The sequence below is a fragment of the Polypterus senegalus genome, chromosome 16 (assembly GCF_016835505.1).
Source record: "Polypterus senegalus isolate Bchr_013 chromosome 16, ASM1683550v1, whole genome shotgun sequence".
NCBI classification, from domain to species: Eukaryota; Metazoa; Chordata; class Cladistia; order Polypteriformes; family Polypteridae; genus Polypterus; species Polypterus senegalus.
In genome coordinates this window covers 36942551-36960992 of record NC_053169.1, presented here as the reverse complement: position 1 = coordinate 36960992, position 18442 = coordinate 36942551, and the positions used below count along the sequence as shown (strand labels likewise).

The following is an 18442-nucleotide window of genomic DNA, read 5'->3' as shown; positions in this document are numbered from 1 at the left end:
GCCTCTCTCCTAAAACATCACTACAACAATAACATGATTTAAACTAAATGACCAATACAGTTTTCGAATTCTTGTCACTTCATTAAAAGCAACGTACTCATATGTAACCCTCAATAGCTGTCACTAGAAGGCATCTACTGTAGTTTGAGGAAGATGCATTGACTTATTGTAAAATATCTCCAAAATGCTCTTTTGGTTTTCTTTTAATAGCGTTTTATGTGCGTTACCATTGATTTCAACAGAACAAGCGCTTGGCTGAAAACGTTCGGAAACTACTGCATGCAGGAATTTTCTAAACCAATCGTCCCTAAAACGGTTAGGTGTAAATAGTGTCAGTGAAAACAATGGAAAGTATCTTTTCAAGCGGGCAAGGAGCATTCTGGTGCAGCGCTAAAATGGTCATTTATGAAAAGCTTCTTACAAAGCACCGAACACGTGCCTTTCCGTATTTATCCAAAAAGCAATCCTAAAAAAAAGAGGGGGGAATCACGTGTCAAGCTTACAAAACGTCACGTAGTCACAGGATCCTGACCAGCCAATAGGAGGTCAAAGAAGTCTGGGACGGAACGAGACGGCACGCGTGACTTCCTGTTTAACTTTCTCTTGCCTTTGCATTTTGACACGCCTTTGCCAGGAAGAATAGATTAGCTGACTTGATTAAAAAATAAGAGTAAAGTTTTAAGCCTGTTTTGAATTAGTTGTGGCCTGTTTTTGTTAGCACATTTATTTACTGATGAGTATGGATAAGTTAAGACGTGTGCTAAACGGCGCAGAGGATGAAGAGCAGGGACTCACTGCACAGGTAAGGAAACGTTGACATCTGAAGGATTCTGAGAAGAATCAGATTTTGTCTCATTGGCGTATAGTGAAATATATTTCCTTGTGTACATATTTTCATATGCAGAGCCTATTAACGTTAGCGTTGCACCTGAACAGGCTACTATATAAGCCTTTTTATAGCGCCTGTCATAGTGGGTGCACATTCTAAAGCGACACATAGCACTTCAAAACAGGTGGTAATAGTCGTGTTTATATTACTAACATTAATTCTGTGTAACATAAATATATTCTGATACATTTTTGTTTACTCTGGCATGCAGCTAATATAAAACCAAATGCCAGTACTGTACTTAGGAATTTAGTATAAAATGTTTTGCTTAGAATTTGTAATGCGTTATTTGTAGCCACCGGTACAATACTATGTAGAATTCTAGAGTAATACCACAAGAACATAGCGCCCCACGTTCAGTGGACAAAATAAGTAAGTGAGCTTGTACACTTATTTTGTGTTGCAGGAGAGGTGGGACTACAAAAGACTAAAGGAGCCGATTTAGGGAATACATAGTAATCCTTGGCGAACTTTTAACTTTCAGTTTAGCGGTAACTTTGTGCAGTTTCAGTTCATCTTCAAGTAAAATTACAGATACTGAGTTTGCATGTTATACCCACACTCATTCAGAGAATAGGTGAGTGTGCCCTCCAGTTGACAGTGTGCCGTTTACCCCTTCTTGTACCAACGCATTTTCCTGCCTCCCATCACCCAGATCTGGTTAAATGTGTTAAAATGAATGGAAGGCTAAATGGGTTTGGAAAAATATAGATACATCTGTGTTGCTAATGGGAATAGCGAACATCAGAATGTTTTGTATTAAAGCTTAAAGAAAACATTTTAAAAAGTCCTCAGATGTCACTGTGTTAAAGGAATGATTGTCATGTTTTATTTGTGCTGTCAGATCAGCATATCTCTTTCTACACACCCTTGGGTCTGACCACGCTACTGTACACTCTGCTTATCTTTTACAGTAATACTGTTGGTATCTGCCAGTGTGGCAGGGTTAATGACACTCCACTGTGTGTGTCATTGACAAAAAAAATAAACTGCAAATTAGAAACAAACACCACAAATATGTTGATATATATGTCCATATATATCCATATTATAATCCAGCCATTTTCAGATACTAATCATGGATATCTGATATACAGTATATACAAGCAGAAACAAGTGTATGTACAAACCAGCCTTGGAAAGGTTGCCAGCATACCTTAGAATGCAGTTTTATACCCTAATGCTGACATCAATAAACATCTGGAAACTTTAAAAGTATTTAAGATATTCTGCTGTATATTATTTATGTTTGTTGTACACCTGGTCATGACGTAATACATTTCAGTCCATCCATCCATTTTGAAACCCGCATATTCCAGTTCAGTGTTGTATAGCCTTTTTTTGGAATCATAAAGGACAAGGCAGGTACAGGTAGCAGCCAATAATTAACATTTTTATTTTTATAATAAAGCGTACTGTGACGTGACGGTATATTAAACAATGAAGGCTCTGTTGCTTTAATTATTATTTACTTAGCCAATATGCTTAAAAAGTAGACTGTAAATATTCAAAATAAACCTAGTCTTGAAAGTACAAGTATACATTTCTTAGAGATTATTTAAGATCACATGGTTTGCATGTAATCACAGCAATATCAATGCCATTTTTACATGTCTAATGCTGATTTAGAAGCGGACTACCTCTTAATATGAATAGCAACCTTTGTTTGATTCAGCTCACACATGGCGTGCTTGCTCAAGAGACAAATGAAGTGAGAGAGTCAACATGCACGCATCATTTCCACATTCATATTTCAGTTGGCAGTAGTTTTTCTGGTAAAGCCAGGTTTCTGTTTATCTATTTAGTTTATGAATTGTATGACTATTATTCAATTACTATGCAAGAATAACAGAATGCTGAAGAAGTCAAAATTCTCATCCATTCAATTATTACAATAATTATGCTGTTCAGATTTCTTTTAGATTGATGTCATTATTAAGCACTGCTGCCTTCTGGCTTCAATCCCATCACTGGTTGTTGTCAGTGTGGATTTTACATAGTCTCCCCTTGTCTAAGTTTTTCTTTTTGTTCCCCCTTTGTGTTCTGTTTTTCCTCCTATGTTCAAAAGACACATGCATTAGGTTGAATTTATGATTCTTCTTTGGCCCAGAGTGATTGTAAGGTTCATGTAGATTAGATTAGATAGACTTTATTTGTTCTGAATGTGAAAATAAAACTTTACTGAATTTCAAGAGAAAAAAACAAATAAAGCCACAACCTCTCAAACACACATGGGGCAACCTTAGCTTGTGTAAGTTTTTATTTATTTAAATGCTCTTTCACATTCCTTCCTTATTCATTGTTTCACCTATTGATAGCCATGTCTCTATAAAGCTCTATTCACACTGCAACTGAAAGTGAGGAGTGAAAACTAGTGGGTGAAATGTTTCCTATCTTGCTTCCTTTGTGCAGGGATAGGCTATGGCCCCCTGCGACCCGGAAATGGATTAGACAGATTTTGGAATTTTTTATGTCTTTGTTATTTAATTGAAGGTGACAGAAGTCATATCCCTATGTGCAAGAATGTGTTGATCCATTACATTCAGTAAAGGAAACCCTTGATTCAATCGGTTTTTATTAAATCTGATGTTTCACTGTGCAAATGGATTTCAAGAATCTCAGTAGTCTCCACAGTAAGACCAGTAATGCTCAGTTATGGCACAAACCATACATGTTAGTACTGTGTCTGACCTTAGTTCTGTGCTAGTCCTTGCAACATGAGCTGTCATGTTTGTAGTAAAATGACTCTACAGTACAAGAATTTAGCTTCCATTTGCAATTGTACGAATGTGTTAAAATATATTGGGGCACTGTTGCAGGTGACTTGTGATGCCCAATTAGGTACTGCACATGTCAGAATAAAAACGACAAGCCTCCAGTGCAGCTTGTCTTGTACATGGCCGTGCACAGTGGGAATGGCTGATTTTTTCCTTACTGTATTCCAATAATTAGAACTCGTGAGAAACTGTGTGTAGAAGAGGCACTAGCTAGTCCAACCAGCAACAATTTGTATGATGCAGTTACGTAAAGCATGAAAGTATAGTTTAAATTTTCAAAAATATCAAAACAAGATGAAAAACAGAAAAAAATCACCTGACCCAGATGTAATGTTACAAAATAAATATGGAGAAATAATGACTCTACCTTCAAGCTATACAGGTTCAACAGAGAGTGGTTAATGCTTTCCAATGAGTAGAATATAACAAAGTAATGTTTCACAAATACTGCAGAAAAACTTGGAGAGAGCTGTTTGAAATGGTAATCCGAACATGAAAAGCAATACACATCGCAAAACACAAAACTTCCATCGGCATTTACGCTTCAGTGATGCTTTTATCAATAGGTTACAGCTTGATTATTCTCAGAAGAAGCTTGTTAACAAGTGAAAGTCAAAGTCAGCCTTGCATACTTATTATCTAAAGAAGTTAAAAAAGAGATGCCTTTTACCAAATGTCTAATGCTTATTCCTCTATATAAGAAAAATGGGACCAATGTCAGGCCTACATATGATAATGACACAAGTGTGCAGAAATGACAGGCAACGTTCATGCTGCTCATGACCTATTGATTGAGATAAGGAAATTTTTAATTAACTGTGGCAAAATAATTTAATATTTTTTAGTTTTCAGATGTTTCTTAAAATATAGTGTCATTGTTCTTGTATGTATCTTGTCAGGAACCCTAAGCATATTAAATTGGGAAGTCAGCAGTCATCGTCCAACCCGGTATATTATAACACAGGGTCATGTGTGTTTGCTGGAGCCAATCCCAGCCAGCACAGGGCACAAGGCAGGAACAAACTCCGGGCAGGGAAGGATTCTGTGAATTGAAATGTCTAATACTTGCTGTCATTTCTTCATTAGTTATTATGAAATTTTAATTAATACTTTCTTAATCTTGTATTATTGTCTTAATTCATTAATCCATTTTTTTTTATCTGTTCTTGTGCATATGTACAGTATACTTGTTTAATAAGTGATATATTTACATTACAGTACATAAAAAAAAAATAAATAACTGACTATGCCCCAAGATATTTTCATTTGCAGGCACAATTCCTCCTAAAATAATATAAACCTAAAGCCCTGCAGTAAAACTGCGAACAATAACTGAGCTTATGATTTTTTTAATTTTTAATATAGCATATTGTTGGAGTATTTATATGCGTATAATTTAAGGGATTACATAAATGTTTGCTGATAATAAATAGCATGCTATGTGTTGCATATTTTTATCCTATTTTATATATTTTATTAACTTTTTTACACTGGAAAAACTGTCAAATACTGTTTGCTTCCTGATTACTGATACAAGTTCCATGTTCTCTGACTTCTTAACCCCACATTTTTTGAAGGGTTTTGAAAGTATGCTTTTTCATATATTTGCTGTACCTCAATCCAGATTTACATATTGGGAAACAAACCCTGGATAGTTAATTGTTTTTTTTTTTCTGTTAATGACTTACTGCGTTACTACTGTGAAACTGAGATTAATGCCTGTATTTGAAAGTTATCACATTCTCTTTGTCTTGTCTATAAAGCATCAACACACCCAAGAAACTATGTATTAAAAGTGGCTTTTGCAAACGGAAACTTACAGTTCGTAAAAATACGAACTGAAGAAAATGTGACTTGTAATAGATACTAGATACAAAAGACCAGAAAACATATATTTTAAGAGAGCCTATATTTAGTTGTATACAATCACAATTGACATAACTTTCCATATGTTATCAGTCCAGAATTAAACAAAGCATTGTCTGTACACCGTAGAGTTCCCAAAGATGATGCATCTAAACCAGATAAGTTCTTTTAATCATGCTCAATTCGTGGACTCTTAATTCAGTTGCCATTTGGGGTAATGCGGCTAGTGTGAATAGAGCAAAGCCAGATAACCTCCAGTGAATGGTTTACATGACACCTTGCACCTGATGTACTTGTTTAGTGAGATTTCAATTTATTCATCTTTATGTATCATAAATCTTTTTGTATGCACTATTTTTACTTTGCTGTAGATCTTTCCTTGTGATTTTTGATGTACCCTACAGATGGCCTATGGTACAGTCTCTCTACAAACTCCACTTCCAAAAATGTTGGGACACTTTCTAAAAATGTAATAAAAACTAAAATCTGTAATTTGGTAATTCACTTGAACCTTTATTTAACAGACAAAATGACAAAGAAAAGATTTTCTGTGTACTTACAGACAAACTTAATTCTATTTGTTAAATATACATTTAGAAATCAATGCCTGCAACACACTCCAAACAAGCTGAGACAGAAGTAAAGTAAGACTGTAAAGGTTATAAAAGCAACATTCTGTAAGGTTCCTCAGTTAGCAGGTTAACTGGTAACAGGTGTTGGTATCAAGATTGAGTATAAAAGGAGCATCCACCAAAAGCTTAGTCTTTGCAAACAAAGATGGATCATAGCTCACCACTTTGTGCTGAACTTAATGAGAGAATCTCCTTTCAATTTAAAAACAATGTTTCTCAGTGCAGGATAGCAAAGAGTTTAGGTCCGTCACCATCTACAGTTAATAACACTGTGAATTGATTCAGGGAGAAATCTCTGTGCGTAAAGGCCAAGGGTGGAATCCACTGCTGAATGTGCATGGCCTTTTTTTGCCCTTAGGCAGTATTACATTAGAAACCATCCTGCTACTGTGATGGACATAGTCACATGGGCTTGGGAGTACTTTGGGAAATCATTTCCACTTAACACATTCCACCACTGCATCAAGAAATATTCCCTGAAAATTGTATTATGCAAAGAGTACTCTGGGCCCAAGGTCATCTGAGATGTACCGAAAGACAATGGAAACGTGTTCTATGGTTAAGAGTCCACATTTTAGCTTGTTTTTGGATAAAATGGGCATCAGATTCTGTGTGCCAAAGATGAAAAACCCCATCCAGACTGTTATCAACAAAAGGTACAAAAAACAGCATCTGTGATGGTATGGGGGTGCATCAGTGCCTATGACATGGGGGATCTGTATATATCTGAAGGCACCATTGATGTGGAGGCTTACATTAGAATTTGAGAGTCATATTCTCCTGTCAAGATGACGTCTTTTTCCCAGGAACTCCATGTATATTTCGGCAGGACAATGTCAGGCCTCATTCTGCATAAATTACAAAAGTAAGGCATCATAGAGATACAGTCCGTGTGCTTGACTGGCCTGCCAGCAGTCCAGAATGTCTGCTATTGAAAATGTCTGGAGCATCATGAAGAGGAGAATTGGACAGCAGTGACCACTGACTGCTGAGCAGATCAAGTCTTGTATACAAAAAGAATGGTCAAAAACCCCACTTGGAAAAAACTGCAGTTCCCAAATGATTTAAGAAGTGTATTTAAAAGAAAAAGTGATGTGACCCAGTGGTAAACTTGCCTCTGTCACAACTTTTTTGGAATGCATTGCAGGCATCAATTTCTATATTTGTGGTTGCTTAACAATTAGAAATAAGTTTTGTCTGTAAAAACATTGAAAATATTTTCTTTATCCTTTTCCCTGTGAAGTAAAGGTTCAAGTAAATTACCAAATTACATATTTTGGTTTTTATTGCATTTTTAGAAAGTGTCCCAACTTTTTTGTAAATGGGGTTTGTAGGTTTGCAGTAAAATCTGGGGTATTTAATGACTTTTCTGTCTTTTAGCTCTCTTGGAACTTTTTTTTTTAAATTCGTAACTACTTTTTTTTCTGTCAAAAAAACTGATAAGCTGTTATCTCCCTGTGCCATAATATATTTTTAGTCAAATAACTGCACTTATGAGAGATTTTAGTAGCCAAGAAGTGCACATTCAAACTACATGCTGCATAGAGTGAGTAAAGGGAAACAAACTAGTGAATATATTAAATTATAGAGTTCTTTAACGTGATTGCAAAGTTACTGAAGGCATCTGACAAATGTCAGTATTTATGCTGTTAAAATGACAAATCCTTATGGTTTTATTGGTCAAACATAATAATTACAGTGTTTTTATGTTGACACATGATAGTAAAAGTGTATGAAGTACTCCCCATTTTTCTGTTTTGGTTAATTTGTTATTCCTTGTGCTCATCGATTTTCTAGCCTGGTTATCATATTGACGTATTCTTTTTTTCTTTACAGTAAAAGGTGGCTCTAATTTTATTTTTTTATGCACATCATCAATTTTTGATAGAATTTTTGCATTTCAAAAATGTTTTTACCTTTTTAACAAAAATGTAATGCCAACTGCAGTGTAAATGTGTGCAGTGCCAGAATGCTGATGTCTTTTTTAAGACTTAATATAATTGTTGAACTCTTGCCTTTTTCATGCTTGCATGTACAACAGATGGTACTGATAAGGTAAGAGACTCGCTCAATGACCTATGATTGGATGTCTTTTGTAGAAAATACCAGTTTCTGATGAGTACTTTGGAAAGTAATCTTGTGTTAACACATTCAGTAAAATCACTTTTTTTTAGTTTAAAGAAATTTGCAGTGCATTTTTGAGTCTTGTACTTAATAAAAAAATGTTAAACAAGTAATGTGTTACGATTTACACCTTGGTCAAGTAGTGTTTATTTTGCTGTTTTCTAGAAAAATACAAACAGCAAATGTGCCAGTCAAATTGCTATAGTTTTAAGTAGTCCTTGTACGCCGTGGTTTCAAATACTGTAATAATATTAGATCATTGTTTCAGTTGCATGTGAGGAGTAATTTTTTTGCCGTTTAGTAATACTTAAAACTTTACTTTTCATGTCAGATTAATTTAAATAGCTATACAGTAAGCTTGATGTTCTCATTTTTTGTATTTTTTTTTCTCTCCTAAGGTGTTTGATGGGACAACTTTAAACTTTGGCACCAGAGTAAAATGGTTTGCTATTTGTTTTTGTACTGGAGTTCTGTTTTCCATTCTTGTAAGTCAATATTTTATTGTTTATTTGTTCATTTTATTTTAAGGTATTTTAACCAATACAAAAAGACAGGAAATAAATTTGTTTTAAACAAAAAATGAAGATGTATGATGCTTTTTAGTAGTTTGGTTACAGTAGTAATATTCAGGTTTTACTTGGAACATTACAATGAATTACTTATTTGAAGGATAAGTTCTGTATTTTTCAAGTTATTGCTTCAAAATCATGTCATATACTTTTATTTTCATGTGAAATTGTCATCTAAAGTTAAGTGTTTTCTATAATTTAAAAAATATATATTTTGCCTACCCTGGCGCTTTTATAATGGAGGAAATAGAGCAACATTGTTTTATAGAACATTCCCTTCTTCTGGTTCTCCCTAAATTCTTCATTAAGATTTGAGTCTTCTGTTTCATTCATTTATTTCATAACTGTTTATTGATGAGTAGACACAAATGTCAATGAAATATAATTGCCATATCTTCTTTTGGGGTTATTTTTTTAATCTTAATTTTAATGATTACATTTAATGGGCTCATCTAGTACAGATAGGAAGATTACAGCAGAGTTGGTGGGCTGTATAGCTTTTGGTCTTGCCCTTAAAGTTCATTTATCCTTGATCTTTTAGGAAGACCTCGCCTTGTGTATGCTCTGAAGTATTTCAATTAAAATGTTCTATATGGTTAAACAAGACTAAGCCATTAGTGTGTAGCCTAATGTGAATGTGATTATGACATTACTGATGTAGTTACTAGCTGGAGAAAAACTAAGTAAATTTAAACACTCACAACTGCCTTATTCACACTTAGAGGGCATGAAGGCAGAACTAAATATGCTGCCTACACATCTGCCGTAAGATGTGCAAATAAGGTCGAATAGTATGCATCAAAGATAAAGAAACCTAGGTGCAATTACTTGTGATTACTCAATCACATTAAACGTGGTCATTAACATTTGTTTTGCCCAGTTATTCTTCCTTTTGCTTCTGGAATTGAAATGTGATTGCCCATCTTACTAAACATCGACGTTACATCACATTTGATGCGATTGAATGTATTTAGTGTTAAGTTATTGGTAAAGGCTCTGTTGTCAAGTGTCACATTCATGGGTATATTCACATGCCTCTTTTAATAAATAGTGCACAAGCAATATGTGCTTCATGCTTTACAAATGCACCAAAAAAATGTAAAAATATTAATAGTATAAATATAAAACAGCATGTAAGGTGCAAATATACAGATGGCACCTGGGGTTTTTACCCAAGTTTGAATATATTCAAATATATACTTATTTTTAATATAAATATTTGAACCTTTAATTTTTGGATAATTTGACAGCACTTTTCTGGAGAGTAACAGGTTTCTCAGAACTGCTTCTAATGTGATTGATAAATAAAGGACTATACTGACAGCTGAGAAAGGAAAAGAAAAGAAACTGCCTCTAATAAAAAAGTGCTTAGACAGGAATCTGTAAAAAAAAAAAAAAAAAGATCTTAAACAAAATCACAATTTTTTTTCAGCTTTTAAAGATAAGACGGCCAAGTCAATAAGTTAAAGAGTTAAACGTACAAATCTTTTCTCATATTTACATTGAATTCTTTTTATTGGTTATCTACTTAGAAAAAACAATTTGATTTATGTCAAAGTTATAAAAATTTAGGTATGTAGAATTTTTGTTTATTTTGAGGTAAATAGAAAGTTTATCATTTTTGTTATGATTGCTATTGATATGTTAGTATTATACTAGAATTGCAATTCCTTTATTTAAAATTCTCTAGATTTACACACATTTATAACATTTATATTCCTAAAACAAAGCAGTAGTTTTGTATTTGTTTTTTTGTCATTGTGTTTCTTTTTTTTTTGTAGGAGAATAGAATGTTAATTTGAGCAGTTTGATCATGGCTCTTCTCAAGGTGTCATTTTAAATGAAGTGGTTTGATTCATGGAGCTCATTTAAAGCCTTAGTAATTGTTAAATGAAAAAAATATCAGATTGCTATAAGTATCAACAGATACTTAATATTTCAATGTTTATCAGTATTGGAAGTAAAAAAGTGACAGCATGTCATCTCTACTTCTTGGTATTTCTCAAGTAAGATATATTTTTTTTAGATTGTGCTCTTTGACCTTATGAACATATTATAATATACAGTAACGGTGTACTGTATGATAACGTGCAGTGAATACACTTGACTTTACCATACTCCATTGACCATATATGTGTATTAAATTTAAGGTCAGTAGGTCAAATTGTTTGGGAGCTGCAGGTGACTGTAATGGCAGACTGCATGCAACCGTGCAGTGAATACACTTGATTTGACTTTACTCGGTTGAGCTTTGATGTCGGAGGTCAATCACCCCGAAAGCAGACAGTAGAAGTTATGTAGTATATGTGCACCAAATTTCACGTCAATAGATCAAACGGTTTGCGAGCTACAGGTAATTTTAAAATCCTGGACAGACAAACGGACAGCCACGGTACCGTATTATATAAGAAGATTGATTGCTGCTGCAATGGTGGTCCTTTAGCTAAGGATCTGCATGTGTATCTGGAAGGTTGATGGTTCAAATTCCATTCCTGCCAGAAGGGATCCTACTTCATTGGGGCCTTGAGAAAGACCCTTAACTTGAAAATTGCTTAGTTCAAAAGCTCATCCTACACTCAGACCCCTGAAAGTACAATTTCCCTCCTGGACTAATATAGAATGTCACTTTCAAAAATACTTTGTTGCAAAGTGGAAGTAAAGTTTTCATCCACTTGGAGAGGTAGAGTTCTACCAGTAAAGAGGAAACACTTTTCATTAACCAAAGAAAATAGAAGGAATCATTTATTCAAAGAGAATAGAAGAAATCATTAAGCCAAAATGATAAAAAAGCAATATTACATAGAAAAGGATTACATTGAAAAGGAAAATACTGTGATATAAATAAAATAATAATTTCTTAAATATATATATTATTAATTGTATTTCAGTTCATAAGGATATTTTTAGTTTTGTTTTTCTTTATGAAGTTTTTCTTAAAATGAATTATTAAAATAGCAATAATTAAATATTTACAGCACCCTCCAACTGTTTTGGCACAAAGACACATTTTTCCTTGATTTTACACCCTTTGATCTGCAGTCTAAAATTACAAACCAAACAATTCTGATTTGATTAAAGTACATATTGCAAACTTTCATTTTAGGGTATTTACAAAAATTTTTGTCCCCCCATGTATAATGTACACAAATACTGTATCCTTATTAAGTCTGTAAGTTTCTAATTTTAAACTGTGGAGCAGTGGGGTTAAATCAAGGAAAAAAAATGTTTTAATCCCAAACAAAATGGAGGTCACTGTATATAAACTGCTCAAAACAATTAAAGGAACACTTTGAAAACACATCAGATCTCAATGGGAAAAAGAAATCCTCCTGGATATCTATACTGATATAGACTGGGTAATGTGTTAGGAACGAAAGGATGCCACATCGTTTGATGGAAATGAAAATGATCAACCTACAGAGCCCTGAATTCAAAGACACCCCAAAAATCAAAGTGAAAAAATTATGTGGCAGGCTAGTCCATTTTGCCAAAATTTAATTGCAGCAGCTCAAAATTGTACGCAGCACTTTGTATGGCCCCTGTGTTCTTGTATACATGCCTGACAACATCGGTGCATGCTTCTAATGAGATGACAGATGGTGTTGTGGGGGATCTCCTCCCAGATCTGGACCAGGGCATCACTGAGCTCCTGGACAGTCTGAGGTGCAACCTGGTGGCATTGGATGGACCAAAACATAATGTCCCAGAGGTGTTCTATTGGATTTAGGTCAGGAAAGTGTGGTGGCCAGTCAATGGTATCAATTCCTTCATCCTCCAGGAACTGCCTGCATACTCTCACCACATGAGGCCAGGAATTGTCGTGCACCAGGAGCCACTGTACCAGCATAGGGTCTGACAATGGGTCCAAGGATTTCATCCTGATACCTAATGGCAGCCAAGGTGCCTTTGTCAAGCCTGTAGCGGTCTGTGTGACCCTCCATGGATATGCCTCCCCAGACAATCATTAACCCACCACCAAACTGCTCATGCTGAATGATGTTACAGGCAGCATAATGTTCTCCATGGCTTCTCCAGACCCTTTCACTTCTGTCACGTGCTCAGGGTGAACCTGCTCTCATCTGTAAAAAGCACAGGGCACCAGTGGTGCATCTGCCAATTTTGGTATTCTATGGTGAATGCCAATCGAGCTGCATGCTGCTGGGCAGTGAGCTCAGGGCCCATTAGAGGACATGGGGCCCTTGGGTCACCCTCATGAAGTCTTTCTGGTTGTTTGGTCAGAGACATTCACACCAGTGGCCTGCTGGAGGTCATTTTGTAGGGCTCTGGCAGTGCTCATCCTGTTCCTCCTTGCCCAAAGGAGCAGATACTGGTCCTGCTGATGGGTTATGGACCTTCTATGGCCCTCTCCAGCTCTCCTAGAGTAACTGCTTGTCTCCTAGAATCTCCTCCATGCCCTTGAGACTGTGCAGGGAGACACAGCAAACCTTCTGGCAATGACACGTATTGATGTGCCATCCTGGAGAAGTTGGACTACCTGTGCAACCTCTGTAGGGTCCAGGTATCGCCTCATGCTACCAGTAGTGACACTGACTGTAGCCAAATGCAAAACTAGTGAAGAAACAGTCAGAAAAGATGAGGAGGGAAAAATGTCAGTGGCCTCCACCTGTTAAACCATTCCTGTTTTGGGGGTCATCTCATTGTTGCCCCTCTAGTGCATCTGTTGTTAATTTCATTAACACCACAGCAGCTGAAACTGATTAACAACCCCCTCTGCTACTTAACTGACCAGATTAATATCCCATAAGTTTCATTGACTTTATGCTATACTCTGATTAAAAAGTGTTCCTTTAATTCTTTTGAGCAGTATATAATAATTCTTTGAGGAGTTGATATTATTTACTGCAGAATGCAGAAGCATTGTGGGCCAATGAATTGTTAAAATAATAAGTTTCCAAAAGGCTATTTTCAAAAATGATTGTTTAAAACTGCAGGCTTTGCAGTATGTTTTTGTAACACAAGTAATACAGTGAAGTCCAAAGGGGGAAAAAAAGCCATTTTTGCACATTCTAAATTTTAGTCATCCTTCTAGCCTTTGTAATAACTTGAAAATAATATAAGCTAAATCCATTTACATTTTTACCATTTTTGTATTAAAACTATAAATAACAATTTACATAGAATTAATTTGCTTAGAGTAGCATGAAGCATAATAGTTAGAGCTGCTGCAGGCTGGGTTTAAATCCTGTTCTGGTCAATATATGTGAAGACCTTATACGTTCTCTGTGTATGTTTTTCTCCAAATATTCCCTGTGTATATTTTTCTCAAGGTGTTCCAATTTTTACATCCCAAATGTGTACTAGTTTAATTGACTCTAAATTTGCCTCATGTGGGTATTTTTGTGATCATGCCCATGATATACTGTACTTCACTAGAAATGAATGAACTACATTTATAATAGTAATCCTGACTTTTTCACTTACCTTGTTTTGTCAAATGTGTACTTTTCAATATGGTTCTTTTATAGTGCTTATTTCAAGGTGAAATAAAATCATTTTTGTCACTTTTTGCATGAATTGTTTGGATCATCGTTGTGTACCCAATGTTGCTTATCATTCAAAGCACAAAAAGCCTGATATTTGTTTTTGTAGGATTGCAGCCCGGAGAGCAACTTGTTTGATTTTGATTTTTAAAACGTGCCAGTAGAGGGTGCTACTTTCTTGAAAGACATTGAGTCTACAGCATTACATTAAGTATTTATAGTCTAATATAGTTTTATTAGTAATGGATTATAGAAAATATTTTTTAAATGTCTTGTTAATCTAAATTGCAGTGGCAATCAGCATTAATGTGTTTTGTTTTGTTTTTTTACTATTGATAGGGTACAGCTCTTCTTTTTGTCAACGTCAAGCTATTTGGTGTTTTTTACACTCTAGGAAATATTGCAGCATTGGCAAGGTAAGCCACATTTTTCATATGTAATCTGGCAGTAAATGGGTAAGATTAATGTGGAAATGTAAGATATGTTCATGTACAATAGTGGTGAAAAACTGGAATTGTTTTCCATCAAATTTTGCTATGCAAGTTCACATCTATTGCGATACAAAATGATTTAAAAATGCTTTAGTTTTCTAAATAACTTAAAAAGCGACTTTATTGCTTGCATTTAATTTGTGTGGACCATCTGATTTGTGACAAGGTTGTGCGTTGATGATTTTCACAAACGGGATTGGTTGTTTCCCATTAATGCTGGCACTTGGTTTCCAGATTGCCTTGACTGTATATGCTTCTGAGTAATACTGCATACTTCGTGTACCAGCTGTAAATTAATTAAGGCAGATGCTCATTGTATCTTCAGGCATGCTCCCAGACAACAGCTGTGCTATGATGCACAAAATTGAGAACCAGCCTCAGACCAGCTTTATGACAAAAAATACTCCAGCTGTTACAAAGAAAAAAAAAGCTCAACCACTGACCAGATGGCAGCAAAGTCAAACTAACAAAATATCCCAATGAAAAAAGTTAAACTGCACTGCACTGTGTATCTTTAAACATGTTAAATGGATGGAACTAAAAATTAGATCATTTTGAAGAGTGGTTAGAAAAGATATGGTTCGCATTTGCTAAAAGCATAGTGAATGGCCAAAATGTAGCAGAAATTTTTTGTCATACAGTCATCCATCCATATTTAAATAAAAAGACAAAAATAATGCTACCATGTTGCTACCAATAGTCTGATATGAGGGAGACACACATATGCCTTGTGTGATACATGCACAGGCAGTGTGCTATAGAGTGGGAGTGAGAGTTATGTGGGGAGAGGACTATAAAGATTGAGGTGTCTGGGGCCCACACTGTACTCCCTTGTGTCTGGCTCCCTTCAGACACCACACAGGGGCACTCTTAGAGTGACATGCATCACAAGAAATACAATTAAAGTACTGTATTGTTAACAGAATTAATATCAGATACTACATTTTGTAGTATGTTTTTTATTTTGTTTAGCTGTTGTATGTAAATGCCAGTACTTTTTGTACAAACTACAATACTTCAGTTTTATATTGAGCTGTTTTTATGTTTGCAAATTACTGTTACTAGTCCAAAAACACTATGTATTTTAAGATGCTGTGCCTGGTATGCAATAACTGCTAAAAAAACCGATGATGACTGCTAAGCAATCCAAATGTGTCCCTAAGCAAGTCCAGAAGCTTATTTTTCTCACTGCAACAAAAATCATTACCGGAAAATGACTAAACAATTGTGTGTAAAATAGTATTCTTATTTTTATTTATATCTTTACACCTTTTTTCTTTTTTTTTTTTTCATATTTATACCTTGCGCCTCTGTTGATTATTTTTAAAGGGACAATTTTACGTCGAAGTTTGCAGCTTATTTTAAGTAAATTTTGAAAAACCTTAAATTTCTAGTCAGCAATACAGCTTTTATACTAGTTATCCACTTTGTGTACATATAATTTCAGAAACTTTTTCTCCCCATTGTGCCTAAAACGTGTACATGTACCAAAGAAAATGATATTTTGCATAAATCACATCTGCAAGCTTTGAAAGAAATGCATGTGCCAAAAAATGCAATCTTCAGCTACTTTTATTCTGTGTTGTGTGTTTTGACACAAAGCTCTTCCAGTCTGAATTCTCACATGGGTCTGCTTTGCAGTTTCACACTACCTTTCACAAAAGTGAATTGAGCCAGTTACTACAGATACCAGAAGATGCAGATTTTCCTGTTTAAATTGTGAATTGCTTTCAGTTACTTTTGGAGCTAATTTTTTTTTCATGTAACTGTTAAGTAATGAGCACTTACTGCTTTTTTAGATAACACGTCCCTCTTGAAAATTTTTAAATAAATTATTTTATTTTTTCCATAATTATTATTTGCAGTTAGTTTGGAGTTTAAAACATAATACTTTTTATGACAACATTTTTGATACTAATGCATAATTTGCTTTTGTATAATGGAACCACATTGTTCACAGTATGAGTCTTTGTTTTAAACTGACACATTTATTATTTATCTTTGTACTGAACTCTTCAAATTGGTTTTATCTAAAAATTCAAGGCACTCCACTTGAATGCAGAATTATATAATGACCAAAAACATAATGGATTCTTGATATTAACCATGGTATTTAAACTGATGGCTACTATAAATCATGTGAAACCCTAGGAATCTAATCTACTTATTTTCTACTGCAAATGGTTTTTAATTATCACGTCACTAAAAACAAGGTTAATTTGCTTTATAGAAGACTTAACCAGCCTGATCGATGTAATCTGTATTCTAGGTATTGTGGGGCCACTTTATTCTCGAGTTAAATTCAAAATGGATGTGTTACATCATAGGTACCAGTGTAATTTTTGGCAAGTCTGGTGCAATGATAATTAATATAGTCCCTTATTCTTTTTATGTAGTACATCTAAAATTAGGGGAAACTGTCAGGGAATCTGTACAAAAACCTTTACCTGGAATGTTACAAATGGTGTACAAGAACTGCTCTTAGTAATACCGTAATTCACTGAGGCATTTGTTTATGTGCAAGGTAACCATAGTCTGCCAAATCAGCAGTACAATTGTGTGTTGTGCAGTAGAAGCTGGGTTCAGTCCAGGATTGAAAAAAATGCAGGTTTACTTTACCTTTACCTAGTTTTCCATTTTGGATAAACTTTGCATCATTATCTACTCATCTCATATTGATTTTCCAAAAGAGGTAATGATAGAATTAAATAAACAGTATTTATAGAGGTGTAGTAGAAGACATGTATTTTTATACCATATCTCCAGTCTGGTATCTTAAAAGTTTGTGGACTGATTGAAGGTTAATCTAAGCCATTAAGAATGTCTTTACAAGTCAGTAAACCTGTCTTTTTTGCTAATTTAATTAATAATTCTACTGCTTTGTAGATTTATAAATATTGATGTGTTATGGACATGAATGTTACAATAAAGTTTGCCATATAGTCAAAATAAAAAGTATGTGAAACCCTAGGAATTATGTATACAGTGGGATGCAAAAGTTTGGGCAACCTTGTTAATAGTCATTATTTTCCTGTATAAATCGTTGGTTGTTACGATAAAAAATGCCAGTTAAATATATCATATAGGAGACACACAGTGATATTTGAGAAGTGAAATGAAGTTTATTGGATTTACAGAAAGTGTGCAATAATTGTTCAAACAAAATCAGGCAGGTGATTTATACAGGAAAATAATGACTATTAACAAGGTTGCCCAAACTTTTGCATCCCACTGTATGTCTAATTCCCATATAAAACATGGTTTTTTCTTCATGTCAGTCACAATAATGAATAAACACGGTTTCTTATAACTAAAGATACACAGATTTTCAGAGAATTTCTGACCATATTGAATAAATCATTCAAACTGTGAAACTGAAGGTTGGAAAAAGTAAGTGAACCCTAAGCTAATGACTTTTTAAAAAGCTTACTTTGATTGATAAAAAAAACTATGAAGTTTGAGTTTGAGCATTTGACAAAAAGCATATGTAGATGGGAATCATGCCTTGCACAAAAGAGCTGTCTGAAGAGCAACAATCGAGAATTGTTCATCTACATAAGGCTGTAAAGGGTTGCAAAGTCCTCTCAAAGATT

The 18442-nt window shown here is 34.6% G+C and overlaps 1 protein-coding gene across 3 annotated transcripts in view; it reads left to right on the top strand.

Annotated features, from left to right (window-relative positions):
* The first annotated feature begins 547 nt into the window (after positions 1–547).
* The window catches only part of sft2d1 (SFT2 domain containing 1), a 75660-nt gene continuing 57765 nt past the window's right edge, over positions 548–18442 (top strand). For all 3 annotated transcript variants that reach the window (XR_005630840.1, XM_039738023.1, XM_039738024.1), the window contains exons 1-3: positions 548–802; positions 8687–8773; positions 14698–14774. Coding sequence is in view for 2 of the 3 variants with exons in the window: in XM_039738023.1 (XP_039593957.1) it covers positions 734–802; positions 8687–8773; positions 14698–14774 (233 nt within the window). In the remaining variant the exon portion in view is untranslated. The remainder of the gene's footprint in view (positions 803–8686; positions 8774–14697; positions 14775–18442) is intronic.